This window comes from Chiroxiphia lanceolata, chromosome 8 (genome assembly GCF_009829145.1).
Source record: "Chiroxiphia lanceolata isolate bChiLan1 chromosome 8, bChiLan1.pri, whole genome shotgun sequence".
Taxonomy (NCBI): domain Eukaryota; kingdom Metazoa; phylum Chordata; class Aves; order Passeriformes; family Pipridae; genus Chiroxiphia; species Chiroxiphia lanceolata.
The window spans coordinates 30,688,350-30,715,346 of record NC_045644.1 but is presented as its reverse complement, the minus strand read 5'-3'; the positions used below and the strand labels follow the sequence as shown (position 1 = coordinate 30,715,346).

The window sequence follows — 26,997 nt, the reverse complement described above, 5'->3', positions numbered from 1 at the left end:
TTTTGGTGCTGTATAATTGTTTAAAAGAACTGTAAGAGTGATGGTACTATCCTTACTCTATAAGCTGGTGACCAGTTGATGAATTAACACCAGTAATTAGATTGTGAACACTTTTTCCCACTATAACTTCTTGTGTTTTTTCTAAATGTGCCTCAATGTTTTGTGCCAATGCTGTTCTGCAGTCTCTTGAATCTAGTTGTAACAGTGGGACTAGCAGCTAAAACTAAACCAAATTACATACTTGACTTTCAAGTTGATAAAATCACTTCCCAGCCATTATTATTATGACTGTGAGTAGATGAAGCTAAGCAGACATTATCCTTGTGCTAACAGAAAGTGTAAATTTCCCATTGTTCAAGTAAGATACAGTTTATCATTCTTTATCAGGACCCTATGGATTGTGCTGAAACACTCATTGGCATTTCATTAACTTTGTAATTAAGGGTGAAATCAAATAGCTTAATTATTTTACTGAAGTCTGAAAAGAAGCACATAATGAAGATTTCCAGTACCTAATTCCCTTGAAGTGAGTTATGGCATACCTGGCGTGAAAACCTTCACACTTCATCCAGCTTTCATCTGGCAGTGCCATATCACCTTCCAGTCAATGGTACCAGTTCACCATTTCCCCAAAAGCAGAAGTTGTACATATACAGTCTCTTTTCCACAGAAATCTGAATCTTTTACTCACACGTCTTTTGTGACCTCTTTTCTGTTTAAGACTGTTCTAGGCTGCAAGCTACACAAAATCTCCCTACTTAGTATCTCTTCAACTGTAAGGGATCTCTTTTTTTTTTGGTCATTGCTTTACTAGCTAACCCCAAATTTCTCAAAATCCTAGCTTGAAAAGGCATTTTTGCTTTCTGAAATCTAATTGGGGGTTTGGGCTCCGTAGTTCAAGCAGCGTTTGTAATCCACATGATAAAAACATCTACATGTTACATCCAATTGGTTAATTAGCTGAGAAGATACTTGGGATAAAGCAGTCTTGGCTGACAGATAAAATCCTTCAATTTATGCATATGTCAAGGGATTGGGTGAGTTCACTTATTGTCCTCATTTCTTAGTATTATTCTCATTAATAAAAGCTTGGGCTGCTTTCCACCTGCATAGAACAGGACCTGTGCTTAAGGTGGCGTTTGGGCTTTTGAGCTGCAGATGTGCATGTTACTCTCTGTGCCAACAGTTTTAAAAGTACACTTCAGGTATTTTAAACACCTAACACTTTATAATGCATTATTTGTATTTTCATTTAATGAGGTTATTTAGGCATTAATTACAGGCTAGTATGGTTAAAAGGTTTATGGGACGTCACAGGATTAGCAAGCAAGCAGTGAATGACAGCAGCATTCACTTCAGCCGTGGCTTGAATAAGAAGTTGGCTTCCTAAGGCAAAGGCTCATGAGTCTTTCAAATCCAGATGGAAATGTGCTGGGAATAAGAGGGATCCAACTCTATTGAATTTTGTTGAATCCATTTTCAGTTTTGGTTCTGCTGTATTTTCTATGCACTTCCCGGCTAATAACTGTGTTCTGTCAGACAGGGGAACTAATGTCAACTTTATTTTATAGAGAAGGACCCAAGGTTCTGAGAGGATAACTGCCAAGGTCATGCAGGAAGCTTGTAAGCTAGAAAGTGAAGCCTTGGGTGCTTTTTCTCTGCCTTTTTTTTTTTTTTTAATAGGCACAAGGCAGTTTTCGATTTCCCGCCAAAACTTTATGGTTTCTCCACCAGCCTTCTTGACATACCTTCTGCAACCCCCTTAAACTAGCAGCCTTGCCAGTTCCCTTCTCTAGTCTCCTTACTGCTGCCTTGTGCTTCATTGGAGGACCAGGCCAAAATCCAGATACCTGCCTGAATGTAGCCTTTGACAGCTTGGAGTTATGCCTTACAGCTGAAAACATGCTCTGGGCATCCTTGGGGTTTAAGTCTTTGCATCTTTAAAAATAGAAATATGTTTATTCAAGATTCTGTAGCACATAGAGAAGTGGGAATTTACTGATTCTGGTTCAAAACCAGGCATTGCCCAAGTGCAACATTCCTCTTTCCACAACTTTCCAGTGGCAGCATTATATGAGGTTCCAGTGGTCTTTCAGTTGTGGAGGAGAAGTAGGGAGAAGGTACATGGTGGTGTATAGGTACCAGGAGTTTTGCATATACACGTGAACCTGTGATTTGACTGCATCAGGAAATAAAATCCCTAAGGTCACATAACTGTGGTCTCCATCCTCGACCACTTCTTAAAAGTCACTCCAAAATAAACAACTTTTTAAACCTAGTTTGTTAGCCTGTGAACAGTAGACAAATAGTACACTATGTACTGCCTTTTGGACAGTATACAATGTGCTCAAAGTAGTTTCTGTTTTGGAGATTTAAAAGATTATTTTACTTTTAGCCATGTTATGTGAAAACTAAAGCAATGGATGCATGTCATTTACTGGACCTCAGCAACCAGAATTCAAAAAACGTCTCAAGTTGAGGAAAACAATATTTACAACCTTGTGAGACCTTTCTGGATTTTATGCTATGCTCTGAAGATTTGTCTAATTGCACTTCAAATTTATGTTTAACTTAATTTTTACAACAAATTCTGGACTTTTTCCTACTGGAAAGGAATACTAGTACCACGTAAAATACACTGGTTTCATTTGGAGAGACTTTTGATTCTTATCTGAGAGAAATCAGACTGCTTTAAAATGCTAATCTTCATTATTGCAAAGTATGCTACTTGGAATACTGGGAAAGGTTAAAAACAGCAGTCTCGAGGCAAGCTGCTGATTGTTCATATTTGTACAGAAAAATATGGTTCCTTATTTACTAGATCCTTGCTCTGTGTTCATCCTAGTAAAATATCCTCCTGCAGGCCTTAATACTGCTGCTATTTTACCTCCCATAATGAATATTCAAAAGCTGCAGTCATTGAGGACTCAGGTGGCAAAAATAGTAAGATGATTGAAGCAAGCCTTGACATAAAAGCCTAAAAGTACATTTCCAACTACATGGAAATAGTGCCGATTTCCCTTTCTGACCACGTAAAAGGATGGTGCCAGAAAATCTCCCATGAATTAAATGCCTGTTTCACACACTAGTGTGATCGCATCTTTCTCTCTGTATGATGTGTTGTAATAAGTATGTTTAAAAAAAACCAAAAAACAACAGGGCTTTCTGTAATCCTCTCCACAAAATGTATTGGAATTGAAAAATGGGATAAAGGACACACTGTTAAGATATGGCAATGCATGCATTGTTTGCTACATAATGCAGTCAGAGTCTCCATGGTAAAAAGAAATTTTTATTTTATTTTTTTTTTGTCACCATCAGCAGTTAACCTAAAGTAGGAGCTGCTCCATTTCATTATAGGTTAAATGCCTTACTATAGAAAACTAGCTGAGAAATGTACATCATTAACACTGCATTTTTTAAATAGGTTTTTAAAACATGCTTGAAGATTAGTGAAGAAAAAACAATGCAGCATATGTTAATGTTCTGGAATTCTTTTTAATAGAAAGCTCTCCTTTTCAGCATTCCCCCTTCAGTGGAGTCACTTAGACACTTCCAGCTGGTGGCAGGGGATACAGCCATAATACAGCTTTCTCTGTCCCAGCTGTCTTTTTCATTACGTTAAATGCATTACGATGGCTGCACTGTTTTATAAAGGCTCAGGTGCAGAAAGGTACAGGAAGAAATCTGCAACTATGTATTTTTGTAGTGACTGCAAGCTTCTTCTGCGAGATCTCTGAATCCTGAATGTGTTCCGGGCTCTAGTCACAGATTTCCTTCCAATCACTGGAACATTTGCTGTAAGGGCTGGCTAAAGGTGCCCGAGGAAATCACCTTTTACAAGGGAGCATTGTTGTAAAGGATTTTTAATGCATTATGGCTCACGCAGCATCACAGTTAAAGAAAAACAGGGATTTAGAGATAAATGCTGAGGAAGAAACTGAGAAAAAAAGAAAACACAGGAAAAGATCCCGGGATCGGAAGAAAAAGGTATCTAGATCTGTGCCAAATTCTGACAGGGATTCTTTTGTTTTAATTTTCTTACCTTGCAATTGAAGTATCAAAGCTCGTTCTTGTGTGTAACTTGGTAGCTGTCAGAGTAATTTGTTAACATTGTAAAATAGCATTTGTGACCACGGCTGTGGGGTTTGCAAAGCAATTGAATGTTTAATTGGGTATTAGCTGATTGCAGTGATGATGCAGAAGGTGTGCATTCATTTCCCACTTGTGTTACCGTGATATGCAAACTGTCTGTGAGTTGAAAATAGTTTGTAACCATGATACGAGTTTAAATGCTGAGCTTTCTCATAGGTTTAACAGCATAATAGTTTAGTAGTCTTACATACATGTACTTAAAAGGGATGTGTGTGCAGGCAGATTTTTTTTCTTTGTGTTGGGACTGTGTCACATGTTTGGCTTGTGAAACATCCATTTTTGGGATTATGTTACAAAAATAAGGTGTTTCAGTGTTTCTCTTTTTTCCTAGCAGTGGGCTGTTTTACAGAACTGAGCTGTAACAGTCTGTTATTAGCAACTTTCTTTTGTTAGGGAAATATCTGACTGAGATCACAGAGCCTGGTTTTTCTCTGCTGTAGATTTGTCTTAGCTGCAGAAAACCCTTCAGCAAACTAGGATCTGAAAAATTCAAGGCACTGCATTGCTCATTGTTCAGTTCAGGAGCCTCTGTGTGATTCCAGGCTTACTGTTTCTCTCTAAGGTATAAAGCAAAATAGTTATGGTTTGTGGCTTAATGACAGATAAGGAGGCCAGCCACTTTGGCAGCTCTGAGGATATGTCCTTAAAAATGACACCTTGTATTCTGCTCCATAGAAATAAGGCCCTGCCACGACTTCCTGTCTTTGGCTGTATTTTGTTATAATTTTTCAAGAACATATCAAGGAGCCAGTTGTCTCCTTGTCTCCTTGTCCAGGAAACCTGGATATGTAGTATTTCTGTGTGCCTTTGTAAAATCCCCCTAAGGGGGGATTGGATAATCTTCATATGCTCAGAGAAGCGGTACATGTGCTTCCTAAATGACATGTAGATTTCCTCTAACATATGTGCATCTTTTGGTTGGGCGAGAGTCAGCATTTCCCTGCCCTTTTCTCTTTCTTCTCCACCGTGGCAGTACTATACATAATGAAAAGCACTCAGAAACCCACTGCCTTCTGTTCTAGTGAGCACATTAGAAGACTCTTTAACATGCTGCAGTACATTTGCTGCAGCCATCTAAACTGTAGGTATTTTTTTTCTGTATGAATGTATACATTATAGATCTTCTGAGTCATCTTCCAGTATAAAGAACAGTATGGAAATCAGTTGCTGTCTTTCAGGTCAGTTTTGAGGTGCTGCTGTTTCAAACCAGCCTGAATTAGTAATATTTTTCTTGGTTGCTGTTTAGGTTGTGTGCAGGTCTGTAATGTATCTGTCAGGGGGGGTTCCCCCCTCCTCCCCTGCTGAAAATGACCCCAGCAGTAAAGAATTTTAGGAGCTGCCTATCAACCCATATTTACCTATGGCTTGTGAGCTAAAATGTGCAGTCTCTCAGCTAACTCTACTCATGCTGCAGGAAGCCCACGTTGTACTTGATGTGCTCAAGTTTAACAATAGCGTGCCCAACCATATCCGCATACTGTCTTTGTGTGAGGGTGCTTCCTTACAGCTTGTAATTAGAACAATATAGAAGGGATAGTCAGTGAGAGGCTCTTGATTCAGTGAGGTGAGACAATTGCTTTGTGGACAAAAATGCTTTATTGTTTATACAATGTTGTGCTGTAGAAAGGAAATCTCTTAGCAACTAGAGTGGCACATGGATAAATATCTGCCTATTAATCTTAAATATATGGATTTCTTTGTTATGTGAAATATGTGGGTTTGTTTCTGAATCTTAAGAATAAGAGAAAATAGAAAACCTTTGCTCCACCAAATGCTTTTTTTGGGTTCCTTTCCCTGACCCCTTCATGTCACACTGGTATTAAGTAGCTTATTCCAGTTTCTTTCAGGGTTTCCTTAGGACTCTGCAGATTCAGGGCATGTAGAGGCCCTTCCTAGTAGGAGAATGGAGCAAAAAGCAGCAATTGCTTCACTTAACACTTATAGATCTGGGCATCAGTCTTCTCATATCAAAGACATGGTTTTGTTACCCAGTACATAGGGCGTAGGAAGTCCAGTAATTGTGGTTTGCCATTTTGTACTTTCCTGACTATTTAAAAGATTTTCCCCCCAATTTTTCCACTATGAGTTGTGAGTCACTTCTTGTTCCTCTGCACCACCCACAAGCAAGCAGTACTCAGGGATTTTTTTGTTGATCACATGACACTGCACAAAGCTAACCCTCTGCTTAAGCAGTATGCAGAAATATCCTTTAGAATCTTCCAATCATGTTGGAACAGTAGAGACTGCTAATGTTTCTGGATAATTTATACAGTAAGGAGCCCAAGGCAGCCAATGGTTAGAAAGTAAGGCTGGTGGGTGCACCCAGTGTCCTCGACTTGGTGATACCAGCAACAGTCATGCTGATTTATGTTCCTATTTAGTTGGAGGTTTGCAGTCTGAGGGTAGTATTTCACCACTTTTGACTGGTTAAGCCATTTACAGTGTAATAACGTTTCTGTTAAGGCTTGCTTCAATACTTGTATGAGAAGCATGACCTTTTTAAAAAGACACACAAAACAAAGCCCTGTATTATATCCAATCCCACTTATTTTCAAGGTGAGATATTCTCAAACTGCCGCTCTTCACTCTGTAGAGATGCTGTGCTTCTGTGCCCAATGGGCCCACCACACTCTTTCTGCTTCCCTGGATTCAAGACATTCCAGGCCTTAGCTGAAAGGTGCTGAAAGGTCCAGACCTTACAGTTTAACTCCTGCAATAGGATGGGATGGGGCCAGCAAGTGAAGGGTCTGCATTATACAGGTTTCCCCTTGATTCTGTTCAAGTTTATATTACAGCTTCATGCAGTTCTGCCTCTGGATGGTTGTGCAGTGTCCTACACTGCAAATAGTTTGAGTACATCCAAGGGCAGACCTGAGCCGTAAGTGGTATCACAGAACAAGCCAAGCCACCCTTAAAAATAAGTGATTGATGGGATGACTTGCTCGATACTTTATAGTGCAGCTCTGTCATGCACAGTTTGTTTTGTGAAAACTAAAAATTGTTTATCGTGTAATAATGTCTGGAAAGAATTTAGTTGCTTAGTCAGTGCCATTCCTAAAATAAAGGTGAAATCTCAGAAGGTTTTTTCCATGTTCTCTGTTCAGTACATAGCAGAAGGGCAGGTCTTGGCACATACTCAATGATTTATGTTTTATACAATATTCAGAAGGGCTGAAGTGATTTCCATTTGTGTGTAGTGCTCAGGAGCTTGTGTGTTCTTTGGGAACACAGAATAATTTGACCGTAATGCAAAGTCTGGCTGCTGCTGTCCCTGAGATGTTAAAGGGTGTTGCTATCGCATCCTGTGCTGCTGTAAACTTGTGGGCAGCAGGGAAAGCAGTGAATGCCAGCATCACAAATCCTGCTTCATCATAAGACTCGTGGTGTTTGTTAACTTTTATGTACACTGGAAAAGTTGCCCTGCAATTTCCTAATGGATATAAATTGAAATGCTGTGTCAGGAGTGATCAACCTGTAGGTGTGCAGCTGCTCACGTGGCTTGGAGGAGCTCGTGCATCTTCTGGGCTGGGCTCTGCTCCTGTCTCCGAGGGCCTGTGAGAGATGGTGTGGACTGCCCAGCCTAGCAGAGCTGGAAACACCTCCCAGGGGCAGGAGGACCCCAGGAGGGCATCATCATCTCCTAGCTGGGGGACTCCCACTCCAGCTCTCTGTTTCCTTTTCCTTCAGCTCTCTCAGGGCTGTCAAATGTTTTGCAGATCTCAGCCATGTGAAGGTTTTAGTACAAACCTCAATTTTGACGTGCAAACAAGTCAACCAATTACCAGGTAAAGCTTTTAACTCAGAGAACAAGTAGAAATCTCCATCCTTTTTTTTAAAAAATAGTAATTCCATGGTTTTTAAACAAATCTCTTTCATGGTTTCTGAACAGTTGAAACTGAGAGTAGTAGAATCCAGATAGATTGGGCACAAATGATTGGTCCTTAACTCATTTGTTTTAAGGCACAAACTAGGCAGATGTTGCTCTAACATCTGGGAACGTGACCTATGGTAAGTGAACAGATCATGTTATTTAGGGTCTGAAAGAGATTTTGTTAAGTCAGTGAATCTTTTCTAGGTGTGAGGAAAATTTCAGTCCTATCCTTGATTTTGGACACGATGCTCTGTCAGAGGCAAATCTAATTAAATGGAAAGGTATTTGTGATAGATGTTTAGAGGCACTGGTGGATGAGATATCTACTAACAATGTTGAATTCTTACTAGCATGGAGCTCGGTGGTGAAAGTGTGTTTCTATTCAGCTGGAAAAACAATTCCTTCTTTGAAGATGACCCCCAAAAGGAATGAAATGATTGCATTGTATTGTGTGGGTAGCACTACAGCATCATTTGAAGTGGGCACTGCGCAGTGTTACTTCGTTGTTTATAAACCTAGGAAAAATTTTGCACTGTTACATTTTTATTTAGGCGGGTTTAGAACATTTACCTTTTCCTCTTCACCTTCTTGATGCCTCAGGATTGTGCAGTCACAACGAATGGCCTTTAGTAACTATGCAAATGTCAGTTTGAGTTATAAACCGTGTTGTGCCTGATGTTACCAGCTTGTGGTGGGAGGAGATGGGGAAGAGGGAGGACTAACAATGGGCAGCTTCATGTTGTAGGAAGATGGCTCAGTGACTAGATTTGCAGCTGAACTCTCAGAGAGTGTAAATTCATGCTGTTTCCAGTATTGGGTTGATATTAATGGAATATTTTATCCTTCTGTTTTTCCTATCCAGGCTGGTTTGGTTTGTGTGTTGGTTTTTTGGTGGGTTTGGGTTTTTGTGGTGGCTTTTTTTTTGTTGTTTTTTTGGCTTGGTGTGATTTTTGTTTTGTTTTGTTTTGTTTTGAGAGTTGGGAAAGGGGGAATTGGGATGCTTTTGAAGCAAAAAATCACGTTATGTGGTTATGAATATATTCAACCCTGTGCCAAAAGTCAAAGTTCTGCTAATTTCAAGCTCTTAACTTGCTTGAATTATGGCTTCAGGATAAGTCATGCATACTTTGAATCTGTACCCCGTGTCCATTCACTAAATGCTTGTTCCTGTGAGCCAAAATATTTGTCAACTAGTGGAACTGACTGAACACCTGCTAAAATTGAGTGTTACACTCAGTCAGACCTAGTTTGATGAGGGGGGTTTGAGAACTAGGCTCTTGGTGTATATGATGTGGATAGAGAAAAGAAATAGAGAAGAAAAAAAGTCTGAGTTGTGACTTGTATTAAAAATAAAATTCCTTCCCATCCAAAGCCTGATGTATTCCCACAGTGATTTGCCTGGAAGTTCAAACAATAAAGGGCTGGATTTGCTGCTATTCAGAAATTTTGGCCACTAGTAGAGTGGTATCAGGGATTTTCTGGCTGAGGCAGTTGGGCTAGCATAGGACTGTGTCATAAAGACAGAAAACTGGGCCTCAAGGGCTTGGTGGGGCCCAGTGTTGCCTGTCCAGTTGGAAACCTTTTAACACTCTGTAAAATAATGCCTCCCTGTTAGAATGGGATTGGGGGGGCCCTCTTTCAGATGATGAGCTCAACAGAGATGGTACAGTTGCCCCACATTGTTCCTCACTTCAGTTGTTCAACTCTGGCTATAACCTTATATTTTAAATGCAAAAGGTGCCTTCAGAGGATAATTCAGTGCATGTGAGACAAGTTAAAGCAATGTCCTCATTTTCAAGGTATTGAGTATCCTCCATCCTTGCAGCTTCAGCTTTAGGCATTCAGCAGCTCAGGCTGTGGTATCTCTGGTGGATGTCTCGGATCATATAACACTTTTGAAAATCTTTCTTACGTGTTGCCTGATGTGATATTTTTGTGGAGTTCTGTTTCGTTGGCCCGTGCTCTGCAGGGTGTGTAATTACTGCCCCCCATGGAAATGTCAGCTTTTGGGTTTATTTTTTACAGAAATCACTGCGTGGTGACTTGGAAGAGAAATCCAACATGATGTTTCTTTAGTATTTATTCAAGGAAGACTAATGTGGACAGGAGAACTAGACTGAAATAAGATTGTTTTGCTAATTGAAAATTCACTCTGGGATTTTTTTTTTAATAAATCATAATTTTGCAAATAAGCTGAAAGTTATGACTAGTTTAGTAGTATGAATTTATACCACAGATTTACTACCCTGAGATGTACACAAGCAGTTTAGTGCCTTTGTATTATGTACCAGAATTAAAACTTTATTTTGCCTTTGTAGTTGCAGAAAGATTTAGGACATGTCACCTTCATCTGAAAACTTTAGAAAACTTCTTATCATTTGTTTCAGCAACCTGAATGATGTATTTTACCTAACTTTTTGTTGCTCAGCTGCATTCCATTCCCAGTTTTGGATTTCAGCTTATTGGGCAGCTGCATGTTGTGCCGTCACAGTTTTATGTATCAATTTTAAATCTCAGTTTGAGAATTAATTTCAGTATCTTTCTATTTTTTCATTGAAAATCATTCATAATTAAAGGGAAAAGTACAAGGTAGAAGGGTTTCGCTTATGTTTCTGATATCCTAGTTTATGCAGAATATATCCTACTCCATATTTATGCAACTGAAATTAATGGGATTTTATGAAAGTAATTACTTCTTGATGAAAGTGATAGTTTCCAAGTCCTCTGTTAACACACTGATTGCTAATGAGTACAAGCAGGAAATGAAGGTCTGTACCTTAACACTGTCTGTACCTGATCCACTGTCCCATCATGGCAAGTTACACACAATGTCTGCATTTATTTCATGGGTGTAACATATCATAGTGGCTAGTGGAGGCTACTTCAACAAAATCTCTATCAGTGGCATTAAGCCTGGTGTCTCTGGTGACCCCATCTCTACCCGGAGCCAGTCAGGATCCCAGGTGTGCCTGGTGCTTCACCCGTTAAATTAATAATAATTAATAACCTCTAAATACCAAAAACCCCGCTGTGATCTTGTCCCTTGCTTCCCTTGTGAAGGAAGGGACACCTGCTGTAGTGGAAAGTATCCCTACCCATGGCAGAGGTCCCTTCCAACCCCAACCATTCTATGAATTACATTCATGTATTCCACGCTCATTTGTAATACCCCTAAAAGTACATATGCATAGATGGGTATAGATGGTATAATATGTCACTTGTTTGTATTTTTGTAGAATATGGAAGGGAAAAGTATATATACTTTTTTTGTGAAATCCTCCCAACTCAGCTTTGAGCTACAGGCTTGTCCTTAACCCTGTGGCTGCAGCCTCTTGAAGTAAGATGTTCTTAGGTAACCAGGCTCTGCTGGAGTAAGAGTTGAGAGGAGAGTCAGAAGAGGGGACAGGTAGCTGCTGAATTGTGACTGTTGTAAAAGGATTTCCTGGAGCTGCTGAAGTGGCTGTTTTTGCATAATCATATTTTTAAAGTAAGCATCATCATTATGCAAATCCTTGAGTTCTGACAGACTGCGGGCAACTGGTAGCCAATATGAATTCAAGTACTTGCACAGGTCACTAGTAGTGAGGGGTAACCACAAATACCCCTCTCCACTAATGATGATTTGATCTGTAAGCTGGGGGTGGTGCTCTGTTAAGCAGCTGCTCGTGTGGCATCTTTGTGCTCTCACTGGCTCGAGTACAGAACCTCATACCCTCTGCAAATAAAGGATTTATACTCAGCAAAACATCTGTAATGCCCGTGTGATGTGAGTGAGTTTGTTTGTGTTCAGGGCAGGAGAAGGAGGGGAGATAGTGGTCAGGGATTTATTTGGTGTGTTTTGCACCAGCACATCCATAGCCCTGAGTGAGGCATCTCCTGAGTGTCCCTGCTTCCTACAGTGAGTCTCCATCTGTGCTGGGGAGCACTTACACTGGGAGAGGTTGTGTAGCGCTGCAAGGGCTTTAATTTCAGAGGAAGCAAGTTCCCTTCACAGTGGCTCCAGGAAAGCCTGGCTCAGCCAGTGCTGTTGGCCAGGCTGGGTCCTTAGGGAGAAGCTGTCCACAAAGTTGTTAGCAGTGTTTTCAGAAGTGCTGCGGGTGTGTATAAATAATTTCTTTCTTCATTTCTCTTGTTTACAGTGTGATTCTGTTCCATTGCTGTCATGGGTTCCTAAAGGAATTACAATCCTGTTTTTAATGAAAAGACAATTTGAAAAGAACAAATCATTAGATCAGAAATTTAATGGTCTCTTTCAAACTTCTGTCTCCTTTCTTTCAAAATTCTTCAAATTACAGTATCACCAGGAATTTCTGCATTACATTCTGAGTTCACAAAGCTCAGAGCAATTCAAAAGTCAGTGCAGTTGTTGATATCTACCCTTCAGTTAGAGCACACTGATTTGCATATTCTAAAGAGCTTTCCTTAAAGACAGCATTAAAATAAGAAACCATGTGATACAATTCTGTCTGTGCCCTCTGATAAACCATACTTTTACCTGCCCTATTTGTTGTTGTTAGAAGATACAGCTGTGGAACTCACTTTCTTGTCAGCACATTGGTTCATTTTCTGGTGAATTACTTGCAAATGCCAAGATGCAGAAGAACTCCATCATTGACTTCCTTCAGTTAATCAAGATTTTCACAGGTAACTGGGCAGTCATCCTTCCCTGTGACATGTCCTGTGTGTTGTCCTCAAGTTCACCCAGCCTGGAGGTGGTCTCCAGAGTTCTCTGGGAACTTGTAGAAAAGCAAAGTTGTGCAGTATCCCCTGAATAGATATTGCCTCCACTTCCCAACATGAATTTTACTAATAGAAGGCAAGGGTAGAACTGAGGCACTGACTGTAGTTAGCTACAGTCACTTTTCCAGGGTTGAATCAGAATGTCTTTTAAATACAGGCATTCATAGCTTTACATGAAATTCCTTCATAGATGGAATAATTTTATTTTCTCTCACACAGCTTTTTTTCTTTCTCTCATAATTGTATCACCACTTCTTCTGAACCTTATGCTTCTCTGAAAATGCGGTTGTTTCCCATTCATTAATCTCTAGCTTAATATTGAGCATTTGCAACCATCTCATCTGCTGAATTTACCATTGGCCTGTGAGGAAATACCAGCGTGTGAGTGATCCTAGTCTGTCACCTGTTCTCTTGCTCCCTTTGGATTTCTATGAATCTATCAATCATCTCTGGTGCTGAGGCTAATGATTTCATGCTCAGACTGTATGTAAATTAATGGAAATATCATTCAGAAATAGAGTGCTGACTAGACCCTGAAGCACAGGTGAATAAGCCTAGCTTAAGGTGCTTGCTATGCCTGAGGGGAAAGATCCCCCAAGAGTAGACACAGAGGTACCAAACATCTCATGATGCAGAAAGCTAGAAAAGAGGCTTCAGTCTATGTGAGAACAAATGCAGCATTTTCCTGTAGTGCTGAGGAAACCTCTCTCAAAAGAGGCTCTTTTCTTTTGCCAGGCGGTAGCAGACAGTATGTTCTGGAGGGTGGCTGTGGACAGTTTCCTTTTTCTTACACAACACTCTGAAAAGTTAAAACATCCCATAGTGAAGTATTGCTGAGAAGTGGGTGGGAAAGGTTTCCTTTATTACATTTGTACCATCTAAGCAAAAAAAAACCATCTTCAAGGAGAATTGGTGAATGTACTGGATACCTGCAGTCCTAGTTTTTCCTACCACTTGATTTAATTTGAAACCACCAGCACTTTGAAGCTGTTAAACATCAAAATTCTGATAACTAAAGACTGCTGTTTTTCTACCAGTCTGAAAAGATTAAAAAGATGTTGAGAGGAAAACATGTCTCATGACAGTGGGTGCACAATCAAAGTTTCTAAGTAGGGCAGCCTGAGGAACAGCCAACACTTTTTAGCAGTTATGGAAAAGTATATGTTGTTTGATGTTCCTATCTGATATTTTTCTGTCTACCTTTTTTGTAATATCAGGCTGTCTGTTTATGCTTAAAGAAGGCTTAATAAATGTTTTGCACACTCAGCACATACTGCCCACATAAAAGAGAGAAGTATGCAAACTTCCAAGTCATCCAAGCAGCAAACAGAGAATCGAGGGTTCTCCCACTGACTCTTCCAGTTTGAACTTAAGGAGTTTATTTAATCTCTGGTTTTCCTGTCCATAAAATAACTGTATTTTTGCTCTTGTGCATTTTAAGGATCTCCTTTTAAATGGCAAGCAGTGACTATTTTTCTGCTCTTGGTATATAGAATATATTTTGCATGTCTTGCATAAGGACTATTGCTACAAAATAAGGCCTGTGCAGGGTTTATAGTTTTTTAATGACCTCGGAGTTGCTCACTGCTGCTCTGGTGTGTGACCTATTGGCCGTGTCCACAGCTCTCATGGACATTTTTGCTGGTGTCTTGACAATTCTGGAGAAATGTCAGAAGTTTGTGCTTTTTGAAAAGCTTTTGGTGAGAGGAATGATGCATGGTAACAGTTCTAATTATAGTCCTTGGTAGTCAGTATAAATATCCAATTTACAGTTATTTAGCTTAATTTTTTTTATACAGTATACCAAGCCATTGACTAAAGGCTATTTTAGAATGACTGATTATACTAATTAAGTTGCAGATAGAAACCCATATTGTTTGCAAAGATTTTGTAAAGCTCCTTTAGAATTGTTTCTGTTTAGCCCACCCAGTTTACAGGAAAGTTGTCCAAATCCTGGTTTTAGAAGTGCATGAGTTTAATATAAAATGGCTAAATCTAGTGTATTTTATAACGTTGTATGTATCTTGTTGACCTACGTGCCTGTCATCCTTGAAGCTAAACTCACTGAATTGTGGTGAAGTCATAGGTCCAATTAGCAGAACCACTGAACATATGCAATAAATTCAGCTTGAAAGGCCACATGCACAATCTGCCTTGGGTTGGAAAGCCAAGAGATGCTGTGACCAAACAAAATCCGCAGGGAAGCTGTTCAAAATTGTAGCCCTTTGTTCCCAACAGCAAAGCTGCCCCTTTCTCCTTGTTTACTACCGAATGCAAATGAGCAAACAAGGCTGGTGCTCTTTTGAAACCAGTCAGTTTGAAGGCAGATGAGGAAAAAAAGGAATTAAAGGGTTAGAAAGGGCCTTGATATTGAAATGGGAGCTGTGTTTAAAGGGGAGATACAGGAGGAGTGATAGGGGCAGCTGCCCCAGAAGTTTGGGGTTATTTTGGGTGTAACTAGGTGCTGGGAGATGAACCCCTCATTCTCAGGGGCTCCTTATTAGCCTGAAATGTTTTGTCCATGCTGACTCAGTAGATAAAACCCAGGAGGGAAGGGAGCAGAATAGGAAGGACAAAGGCAGCAAAAATTCAGCTGGTGCTGGGGCCTGGGCTCCAAACCCTGCTGAGTTCGGGGAGGCTGTGGTTCCTTTCAGGACAGTGCAGATGGGGCTCTCTGAGCAGCAAAGGCGATGTGTGGCTGAGAAGATGGCAAAGGGGATGTCTCTCCTCCTTGAAAGCATCCTCTGTACTGCAAGAGAGCAAACACAGAGCTGCCTGCAGGGCTGCTGCTCTGATTGCATTGCTGCCGTGGGATTGCAGTGGTCCTTGTGAGCCCCTCCTCCCCAGGCAGAGATGCTGGCTTGGGAGGGGGAGGAATTCAGGCACTGAGGTAGGCAAAATGATAAAACCCCTCTAGCTGTGTATAGCAGGGTGAGAAATTTAATTGTTTGGAGGACATCCAAGCAATTGCATCTGATTAAGTCCTTGAAAAGATAATATCGCTTCTCCATTATCTGGTTGCGTGAATTTATACAGTGGATATATAGCCTAGTGCTTTGTCAAGGTCTAAATACAAAGAGTTAACCACAAATTAATCAGAGCTTGTCAGGTTTAAGGTATTTCTGGTACAAAGTTGAGCACTTAATTTATGCCTGCAAAATATCAATTGTTCCCTAAAATTGTAGTCTGCTAACCAAAATGTATTCTTTTTAATTCTTTATGGGGGGAAACAAAATTCAGCTTAATGTCTTTTTGTGTGTTTCTTTCTCAATTGCAGCAAAATTTTCTCACATTTTCTTGACAAGTCAAAATCTCTGTCCTAGTTTTCGCAAGACATGCTCTCTGTGCCTACCTGCCTGGTTTCCTAGAAAATAGTTGTCCAAATGAGTTGCCTGTGAAAGGAGCAAAGGTAGTATCCAAAAAGGAAAATGAAATCACAGATTATACTCATATTCAAACATAACAGTATCTTAAGGAAAGACTGAGTAAATATACAAAGGAAAAAAATAAAACTGGAGGGTAAGCAGAGGGAGATTGGGCAAAGCTGGCCAGCAAAATCTCTACCAGAGCTTTTGGAGACTTCTGACTGGAACTTTACTTTAGGTCTTCCTAATATTGGATCGATTTTGACTGTTTTAGTTATTCAAAATAGCTTTTTTTTTTTTGAAACATGCATATTAAATAGTAGCAGTTGATTTGTTAATATTGGCTATTTTATGCATTTGTTGCTCAGATGAATATTCAGTCCTTTGCCTCCTGGATAGTTTTGTTCATGCAAACAAAAATTGAATATATGGAGCCTTATTAACATGAGGGCTGCCTGGAACCAGTTTCGTGTCCTAGGTAGCCAGTTACTGCGATTCAATAAATGCCATTGTCTGTAGCTCTTATATTTGACAGATTTAGATTAGGGCTGCATAGCTTTAGGGAAGATTTTCTAGCAACAAAATTTAGGTTTAACGTGTAGCGACCTTTTTTTGAGCACATCCTGCTGTTTGGTGAAGAGACATCAGTGACTGCTCAGGGGCAGAGTGGTGGCAGGAGAGGACAAGGTCAGAGGTAACTCGGAGGGAGTGTATTAACCAGCCTCAGACTGACAACACACACTTGTTGCAAACGGCAGAACCAGAATTTTTAATAGCAGAGCAGTAATAATGATGCTGGATTTCAGATTTCCCTCTGTAGTGAGGAAAGGGCAGGTATGTTTTCTGAGAGGTGCTGTCCTGGCACTGCACAGTAACACTGCAGGGCAGGCAGTGCAGGAAACCTGGTCCTTCAGCCTCTAACCTCCTGGCCGGGACCCTCTGCGGCCGGGGGCCGTTCCTGCGGCGGCATGGGCATGTCCCCGCGCCGCGCGCGCTCTGCGCGCGCGGTTGAGCCCTTGGCCGCAACCGTTGCATGAGAGAGGAGAAACAGGGGGAGCCTTGCCGGCAGGTACTACACCTCCATGAAAGAGGAGAAGGAAGATTCAGAGCACACAGAGGTTTGGCGTTCCAGGGTTGGGGGGGAGGGGTTGGGGGGGGGGGATTATCGTAGTGTGTCAAGCGGGCCATGGTGGTCCGCCGACTAGCAGGAGGGAGAGTGGCACAATCCCATATGCATTGTCGCAGGTGAGTAGTGTGCCTGAAGATATGTGGAAACACAGTGGGGGTTGGATAAGGTCAGGGTGGATAGTAGGTTCTTTTAGAATAATGGGGGGCCCCGCCAGGCTGGAGCCAATAATAGGCACACCTGCCTGGATGGGTACTGGGGTCAGAATGTTTGCTTTGTTTGTTCTGTCTGTCTGGTTTTGGTTCTCCTGTGGCTACTGCCCAGGCTCGGCATGTTCTGGATATACTTGCTTTGCTCTGTTACATCCTGAAACGGTGGACAGGACAAAGGGTTGTCCCTGGGTACCTCCTCCAGTTTATTTATAGGTAGGTGATAATAAAGGAGGAAATGAAAGACTTGCTCAAGGTGTTCTAATAGGAACATAGTCTCCGTTCCCCTGTGTGGTTGCAAACTGTATGGTACATGCCTCCAGTAGGGTCGCCCATGCCAGACAGATCAAAACCGTAGGACCAGATTTAATACATTCTTGGGCAGGATGAGCTCTTTAGCCTCCTGGCAGTCATCCTAGGAGAAGGACAACTCCAATCCCAAACCCGGGCAGATGGAGCTCGCTTAGCCCTGTAAGGCCGTCCATCTAAGAGAAGGTCACTCTAATCAAACCTACGTCCTGAGGACCTCACTGCCACCGTCCAAGCTCGCTCGGCCCTGGCAGATGAACCTCAGGATTAAAGGGTGGGTTCAGTTCCGCGCACACTGTGTCTCACCTAAAAAATCCACTGCGCAGGCTTGAAGGCTTTACCCACATGCAAAAAGTCCTGTAGCGACGGGCGAGGGTCGAAACGGCAGGTGAAAGGTGCACTGGGAGCCGCAGACCCAACCCTGCATGCAGGCAGTTCAGGATATTGGTCATTTGAGACTGACCGGAGATGACAGTCTCTTGGGGCAGCACCCTGAACGACCAAGCAGCCTTTTCAAGGACAGCACTGCTTGCTCCACTCGGAGAGGGGCCTAGAAAAGGTGGCCTAAACAAAGCTCATCTCCACTTTCACCCGGTTGGTTAACCGCAGACCAACGGGCATCTTCCCCCAATGCGGTCGCACAAAGAGCAAAAGACAAAGGCATGCACCTGCCTCCAAAGGTGTACCTAAATTAACTCTAGCATGTTGGAATATCAGAACCATGCTCGATCATGCGGGTAGCGGACGTCCTGAGCGTCGGTCTGCCCTAATTGCCCATGAGCTGGCTCGTCTCAACATCGACATCGCCGCTCTCAGCGAAGTTCGCCTTCATGAAGAAGGCAGCCTCAGAGAACATGGTGCCGGTTACACACTCTTTTGGTCAGGCAAGCCCAGAACCGAAAAACACCTCTCAGGAGTCGGCTTCATGATCAAAAACTCCATTGTCCCTAAACTCGAAAATCTGCCGACAGGTCACTCTGACCGCATTATCTCCCTACGCCTTCCGCTAAACAACAAGCAATATGTTGTCATCTTTAGTATATATGCCCCAACTCTCCAAGCTGACCCTGCTGAAATAGATAAATTTTACGCTGACCTGCGCCTCCTTACCCAAAAGGTTCCTGCAGACGATAAGATCATTATCCTTGGTGATTTCAACGCCAGAGTAGGCAAGAATTTTGAAGCCTGGAAAGGAGTATTAGGCAAGCATGGTGTTGGAAACTGCAACGACAATGGTCGACTTCTGCTAGAATTCTGTGCAGAGCAACAACTCACCATCACTAATACTATCTTTCAGCAGAAAGATAGTCTGAAGACAACCTGGATGCACCCCCGTTCTAAGCATTGGCACCTCATTGATTATGTCTTAGTGCGACAGAGAGATGCCCGCGATGTCCTCCATACCCGCGTGATGCCCAGCGCAGAATGCCAAACAGACCATCGGCTTGTGCGCTGTAAACTCAATTTTAAGCTCAAATTCAAACCAAAGAGGGGCAGCATCCCAAGGAGAAGACTCCAAGTTAACAATCTCCAATCAGCCACAGTAAGAGACAGTTTCCAGGCAAACCTTCAAACTAGGCTCGAAAACATTCCCACAGATTCCTCTCCTGAAACAATCTGGCTTCATATTAAAAACAGCATCCTGCATTCCTCTGAACAATCCTTAGGGTTCTCCCTCAAGAAGAACAAGGACTGGTTTGACGAAAACAACCAAGAAATCCAAGACTTGTTGAGGAAGAAGAGAACCGCCCACCAAGCACACCTTGCACTGCCATCTTGTCACGCAAGAAAAACAGCCTTTCGTCTCGCATGCAGCAAGCTCCAGCAGAAACTTCGCGACATCCAGAACAACTGGTGGATCGATCTAGCTGAAAAAACTCAATTATGCGCAGATACAGGTGATCACAAAGGTTTCTATGAGGCCTTGAAAACAGCATACGGACCTACATACCAGGTCCAAAGCCCTCTACTCAGTGCTGATGGTCAAACCCTTCTAACAGATAAAACCTCCATTCTGAATCGATGGTCTGAACACTTTCAGACTCTTTTCAGTACCAGCCGTGTAGTCCAAGATTCAGCAATTCAGTCCATCACACAACAACCAGTAAAATATGAATTGGATACTGCCCCCACTTTAGAAGAAACTCTGAAGGCCATACAGCAGGTAAAAATCGGCAAGGCAGCTGGGGTTGATGGAATTCCACCTGAAGTCTGGAAACATGGGGGCCTTGCACTCCACACCAAATTTCACGAGTTTGTGGTGCGCTGCTGGGAGCTCGGTGAACTACCATCAGACCTTCGTGATGCTGTCATCATCACTTTGTATAAGAAGAAAGGTACTAAATCAGATTGCTCAAACTATCGTGGTATTACTCTGCTCTCCATTGCTGGCAAAATCCTGGCAAGAATACTCTTGAACAGACTAATACCCACTATAGCAGAAGGAATTCTACCTGAAAGTCAATGTGGTTTCAGAACCAACAGGAGCACCACAGACATGGTATTTGTCCTCAGACAACTGCAAGAGAAGTGTAGGGAACAGAATAAAGGTCTCTATGTAACCTTTGTCGACCTCACCAAGGCTTTTGATACTGTGAGCAGAAAAGGTCTGTGGCAGATTTTGGAACGTTTAGGTTGTCCCCCCAAGTTCCTTAAAATGATCATCTCACTCCATGAGGATCAGCACGGCCAAGTCAAATATGGCAACACACTTTCTGAGCCCTTTTTAATTAAGAATGGTGTGAAACAAGGTTGCGTTCTCGCTCCTACCCTATTCACCGTCTTCTTTAGCATGATGCTCCAAAGGGCCACAGCAGACCTCGATGATCAGGACGGCATCTACATTCGATACCGTACTGATGGAAGTCTATTCAATCTAAGGCGACTGAAGGCCCACACCAAGACCTTAAACCATCTTGTCCGGGAGCTGCTTTATGCTGATGATGCTGCCCTTGTTGCCCACACAGAAGCAGCTCTGCAGCGTTTAACATCCTGCTTTGCAGGTGCTGCTGAGCTCTTTGGGCTGGAAGTCAGCTTAAAGAAGACAGAGGTCCTCCATCAACCTGCACCTCAGGAAGTCTTCCATCATCCCCACATCACCATTGGCCAATCAGAGCTCAAATCAGTCCAACAGTTTAATTACCTTGGTAGCCTCATCTCCTCAGATGGTAAGATCGATGGAGAGATAGGCAACAGGTTAGCTAAGGCATATAATGCTTTTGGAAAACTCCACAAGAGAGTATGGCGTAATAAACACTTAAAGAAAAGCACCAAGATCAGTGTTTACAAAGCCATAGTCTTGTCTACTCTCCTATACGGCTCCGAATCATGGGTCATCTACCGCCACCACCTGCGTCTCCTAGAACGCTTCCATCAGCGCTGCCTCCGTACAATCCTTAACATCCACTGGTCAGATTTTGTGACCAATACATCTGTACTAGAGCAAGCAGCTGTCACTAGTATTGAGGCCATGTTACTGAGAACGCAGCTGCGATGGGCAGGGCACGTCTCAAGGATGAAGGACCACCGCCTCCCTAAGATCCTGCTCTATGGTGAGCTTGCCACTGGCCGCCGCATGAGAGGAGCCCCGAAGAAAAGATTCAAGGACTCCCTGAAACAGCATCTCAGCCTTGGCCATATTGATCACCATAACTGGTCTACTCTGGCCTCCAATCGGGAGGCCTGGAGACACATCATCTACAACGCAGCTGTCTCCTTTGAGAACTCACGCAGGATCACTCTCGAGGAAAAAAGGCAACGCAGAAAGAACCGTGTCTTGCAAAATACACCATCTAAGGAGTCTTTCTGCTGCGCCTTTTGCAATCGGATATGTCTATCACGTATTGGCCTCATAAGCCACCAGCGTGCCTGCAGCAAATGTGGATAGTGCCTTCACAAATCTTCGTTCGCGAAGCCTAGCCATGGTACTGCTGGTACTTCAGAGAACAATTTTCTTCCATTCTAACTATATTAAAACATTAGGATTTCACTTTAAAGATGCTGCATGTCTCTTAAGTCTGGTTGCATTGTACTTGGAATTACTTTTTAAAAAAATTAGACCCATGGTCCATGGCATTGTTGCCTTTCCTGAATGATGCTGACAAGTGCTGTGGAAGTGCACATGGAAGTCCAACCACTTGTAGCATAGCCTGCAAAATGAGGGGAACTCACCTATCTCTTCAGAAAGAAGGACTTAAATCTTTCCCTCTAGAGACCTAGAGCAAGGAAAGCTTCTCTTTGCTTTGCTTTTAAAAACCTCTAGCTGCTTAAGATGTATTAGCTGCTGCAATTGAAGTGTATGGGGAGAAATTATGCGAAGTACTAGGCACAGATTTTGGTTTTCAGAAGACAAAGTATTTTGCAACTAGATGGGGTGATCAGCTTTATGTGTTCAGCTGATAGTAAAGAAAAACTTTGGGCAGCTTCTGGTTTTGAAATCTTTATTTAATTTTTACTTCTGCTTTCAGATGGAAATACATACGGTAAAAAGGTGCACTGTTGTTTCTCGGAGCTCACAAATGACTAAACAAAGTGTAAGATATCTGTGCTTTTCTTGTCACAGATCTGGTTGGTCAAAAGTGCTAAATATTCTGGCACAAATCCAGCACAAAATACATCTTAAGCATGCACGTAAATTCAAGCTTATTTGTAATTCAGCTGAGTACAGAGGGAGCACTGTGCTTGAAGCTGAGATGAGTCTGAAGTGATGTGTTGCATGGGGCCATGGTGCTTATCCCATCAGGAGAGAGAGTTTTTAAGAGAAAAGGTCCATCCTGAAATGTTGTTGGTTATCCCAGGTCTGTGCGAACAAGGGTGGGTGTTAGCACCTGTGAGCTGGAGCTGACAGCATTTACCTTGAATAGTAGATAGAAATATTGGGGAATCCAATCAATTAAAAAATTTGGTATTTCAAGGACATTATTTTCTTCATAGGCATTTTTTTAAAAAATGATGTTATGAATATTTGTACATCAGTAAACAATGATCAAACACAGACAGCAAGAAAACCTTGAAGACAAGAGCAATGACAACTCCATTACAAATGGCATGGAAGCCCACCGATCACTAAGTCACTGCTGATAATTGCATTCTTATTATTGATTCAATCATGCTTATTAAGCAGCTAATTAACTCATTATATGGATAGTGTTACAGAGGTATTAATCCAATATGTAAAGTGTAAGTACATAAATTCTCCTTTGGGTAGTTATTTGTATGCCACAAATAACTGTAAATTTGAAAGATATTGGCCAAAGCATAGCAGCAAATTCAGGCCAATTTTTTTCAGATAAGAGTTTCTTAATTTCAAAAATACAGAATTTAATCTGCTCAGTCACAAATTTAAGCTCAATAAAGCATTTAAGTCAATAACAAGTTGAACACATTCTGAAAAATTAAAAAGAAACCAACACCAAACCAAAAAAAACATAAAATGCCGATTTAAGTTTTGAAAATGAAAAAGTCCATCACTTAAAAGCTTTGTTTTGGCGTGTCGAACCAAAGCACTTTTTTTTGTTTGTTTGTTGGGGTTTTTTTGTGTTTTGAAACTTCTTTTCGCGTGTTTTTGAAAGTTGAAAATTCTGATCGCAGTGTGTCATTTATATTCAGGGAGGGATTGCTGAAATAATTTGTGTGTAATCTGGGGGGGGGGAGGGGGTGTCTCAGATTTTTTCTTTATCGCTGTGAGCCAAGGGAGCCATTTCAATCACTCAGGCTGCTCTCTTTGTGACAGCCATCCAAATACATCATGGCCCTATAGCAAAATCAGTCTTGTGAAAACTATTAAGGATCAACTCACCCTTAGTCTGCAAGTGAAATGAAACAGGAGCCCAAGGTGATTGCATATTAAGCATATACTGTCATTCTTGACTCATCTGTGTTCTGGAGACTGAAATAAGCAGTAAAATTATTAAGTATCAGTGTTACTCAGATGAGGGTGTTCTTGGTGACATTGCACAAGTATATCTCATCTTGTAAAACAGCGAAAATTAATTTTCTTAAGTGTTTTCTTAAATCCAGGAGTGAAACACGAACATCTCCATTATCATTAATACAGGCACTTCATGCTGTGTGCTCTTTTAGTGGATGTTCCTTTCAGTGCTTGCTACTTACAAGTCACTAAAATCTGGGCTGCCTGCTGAACTGGGGTGAATTGTGCATCTGGAGATTCAAGGTCCTTCCCCTGAGGGGAGGGCTTTGTAGGGAGGTAGATGTCAGGGTGAGGCCAAGGGCCAGAGAGAAACACATCAGTTCTGTAGGCATGTTGATTTCCACATGTGCATGTACTTTTTTTTCTACAGAATAGACAGGGGTTTGATGTTTTGAAACCTTTTAAAAACTGGTTGAGGTTAATGGAATCAAACCTAAGATTGCTATGAAGACTATTTAAAATCACTGCTATTATCTATTTTAATTTCCTCTGTTGGAGTGTACCCCAAAACAGTCATTATGTGGAGAGTATAATCTCTGAACAAATGACATGGTGGAATTAATGAACAATTAACTATGATCATACGTTATAAACAGAACTGATTAGAATCCACACATGCCTGGGTTTCAGAAAGACTCCTTTTTGACTCAGCTTTGTGTTGCTGAGATAGGACCATGCAGCTTTCATTTCTTATTCATTGTGTGAGTATAACATCATTTCCTCTGAGGTAAGGCTGCATCTCTTAGTTTTCATGGCAACCAGACAAAGAATTAATCTGTTCTTCAACTTCTATGTGTGGGGAGCGTAAGGGAGAGGAAAATAATAATTTTTTGTGATAATTTTCCTCATATCCATTTATCTAGTATGCTGAAGTTATTGACTTCCTCCTATGACCTAGAGACTATTCTCCAGTATCCCATCTGTGATACATGAGAGAGAGAATTGCAAAGCTGGAAAGAAGGGAATATCTGTCCCCAGTAGCTGTGGCTGCATAGTGGTGTATGCAGCATGGAATGCAGCTACTGTGCTGTGCAATTTACTGTCTTCATTAAATCAGACAAACCTCAGGTGAACCATGTAAATTCCCTCTCAATTCACACTGGGCTCCATGCATACTATTTTTCCTATCACTTTATTTAACTTCCACGTGTACATGTTTAATAAAGGAATACCATTAGAAACGATGATGATTCTTTCAAAACAATAAGGTCAGATACTGCAATCGTGAGTATTTTCAACCTTAAAGGGAAAATGCTTCTGTCATTTTAAAATAGAAGCAGGCCCCGAGCTCTCCTAATGTCACTGGGGACAGGCAAGGATTTGTTTCAGAAGCTGCAGTGCAGCACCAGACAATGACTGGACATACAGCTTGATGATTTTGCATCACACAAAAGCACTGGCTTCCCTCTTATCGCCTCAATGCTCTGATCATCCTGAAAAGTGAGACAAAAGAAATGGCCCACTGTATACTGACCTTCATTGTAACAGCAGAAACCTTTCGTTATTTCATGGCATTACTTGATGCCCTCAAGGGCAATGCATTTGAAACCAGGGAATTTCATTTGCAGAAAGTGGGCATGCAAGATTTCCATTACATAAGGAGAGGTGGATTTTTACAGGTGTATTATGTGTGTATTTGTGCTTCTCAAAACATGTATACTTGAGGATGCTTAAGCAGTAACTTACAGAACAGCTCTTCAGTCAAAAAATTTTATCTGAATAATATGTTTTGAAATGCTAATAAGTTGTGTCTGAAGTAGGAACAGGTCAGTCGGATACAACACTGTAAGTGGAGGAATGGTTTGTTTGAATTAATCCAAGATGTGTTCAAATGATACTTTTCATGTTCCTAGTGTGCTTATCAAGCATCCTCTGCCAGTAGCATTCTGTGCTGGTCAGGGCTGGGCACCCTAACTATTAGACAATGAATAATTGGTTTGGAGGGCTTTTAGTAAAATCCTCAGAAGTCCAAGGTCATTCTGTTCGTGACATTAAATGTTGGTACTAAAGGCTTTGACCTCTCTCATCTTTGCAAAGGTAAATGTGGGGGCTGTGAAATCTGACTGCCCCTTGTACAGGCATTCAGCAGTTACAGGACTGCAAATGCACTGGCTTTGGCCAAAGACTGGCAATGAGTGTAAACAGGCCAAAGCACCCCTGGGGGTCTGTATTCCTGTTTGAAGGTCACAGAGCACAGTCCCCAGCTGGACATCAAAAAGGGAACACTGCAGAAGGCTGGCGGCAGGTCCTGATGCTTCAGCTGCAGGGAGCTGGTTCTGTTCAGTTCACTGTGTTCAAGTGGGAGGGAGAAAATGTAACAGGTTTTAGATGAAGGTCTAGGGCAGTGCAAGAGTTTAGGTACAGTAGGTAGCAGGCTTTGTCCTTCTTTGTGCCTTCAGCTTTCCACAGACTGAGCCCCGAGGAGGATAAGAGCAGCTCCCTGGGCCTGGAATATCCCCTCCTGCCTGTTTTGTTTTTGGGCTGCTTGACTCTGTTGGCTGTCCTGCCTTGAGCAGAGCTGCAGTTTCTGATAGTGGTTGTAAATGTGAAAGCTTACTACGAGTAAGGATTTTGTACCTTCAGTACGAGGGAGAGTGAGGTTTTGTTTTCCCATCTTGTGGTATCAGGGAGTTCAAAGGCAGTGAGATTTGGAAGTTTAACGGTCAAGAATGAAAGGCTTGTTGTAGTTGGTGTCTGTAGTGTGTAAGCAAATGCAAGAGTCTGACTCTGCAGGGAATTGGGAGTTGCTGTTTCGATGGGATTAAAATGGAAATATTCATAGAGGAAGATTTCTTCTTATTTAGAGGTGCCTAGAGGTGATTGCAAGGCGGAGACCCTTCTGCTGGCACTTCACAGTTCCAGAAACAGGATGGTTTCTGCAGGCCATTGCTCCTTCCGAGCTCATTACAGCAGCTTTCCCATAGCCCTGGACTGCTGTAATTAGGACACTGCTGTCCTAACTCACGTGTTCTGCTGCCAGGGTCTAAACAACTTCCTCTTGAGAGCTTTACATTGTTCACCATGAACACACTAGATTGTTCAAAGCTGAACTGACTGTCCTTGATCCATTTCTGCATGAAGTCAGGAATACGCTCTTTGACTTCTGCCAGCCAAATTAACATGCAAGGTTTTACAACTGAACTCAGTCTTCTGGATCTGCTGAAGCAGTATCTTCCTTCAGATACAAACTTTTAATTCTAAGGGGTAAACAGCATGGTCAGTTATGTAAATAAAATGCTTGCAGAGCACATTTATTCTTTTTCAGGATAAAATTCATAAAAAATCACAGCTTG

At 41.8% G+C, this 26,997-nt stretch overlaps 1 protein-coding gene across 7 annotated transcripts in view; it reads left to right on the top strand.

The window, feature by feature from the left end:
- The first annotated feature begins 3,363 nt into the window (after positions 1-3,363).
- Positions 3,364-26,997, top strand: part of ANK3 (ankyrin 3) — a 209,230-nt gene continuing 185,596 nt past the window's right edge. For 2 of the 7 annotated variants that reach the window (XM_032695161.1, XM_032695158.1), the window contains exon 1: positions 3,364-3,990. In XM_032695161.1, the coding sequence (XP_032551052.1) occupies positions 3,877-3,990 (114 nt within the window). In that variant the 5' untranslated portion in view covers positions 3,364-3,876. The remainder of the gene's footprint in view (positions 3,991-26,997) is intronic. The other 5 variants (XM_032695157.1, XM_032695156.1, XM_032695155.1 and 2 more) reach the window with 4 other exon arrangements.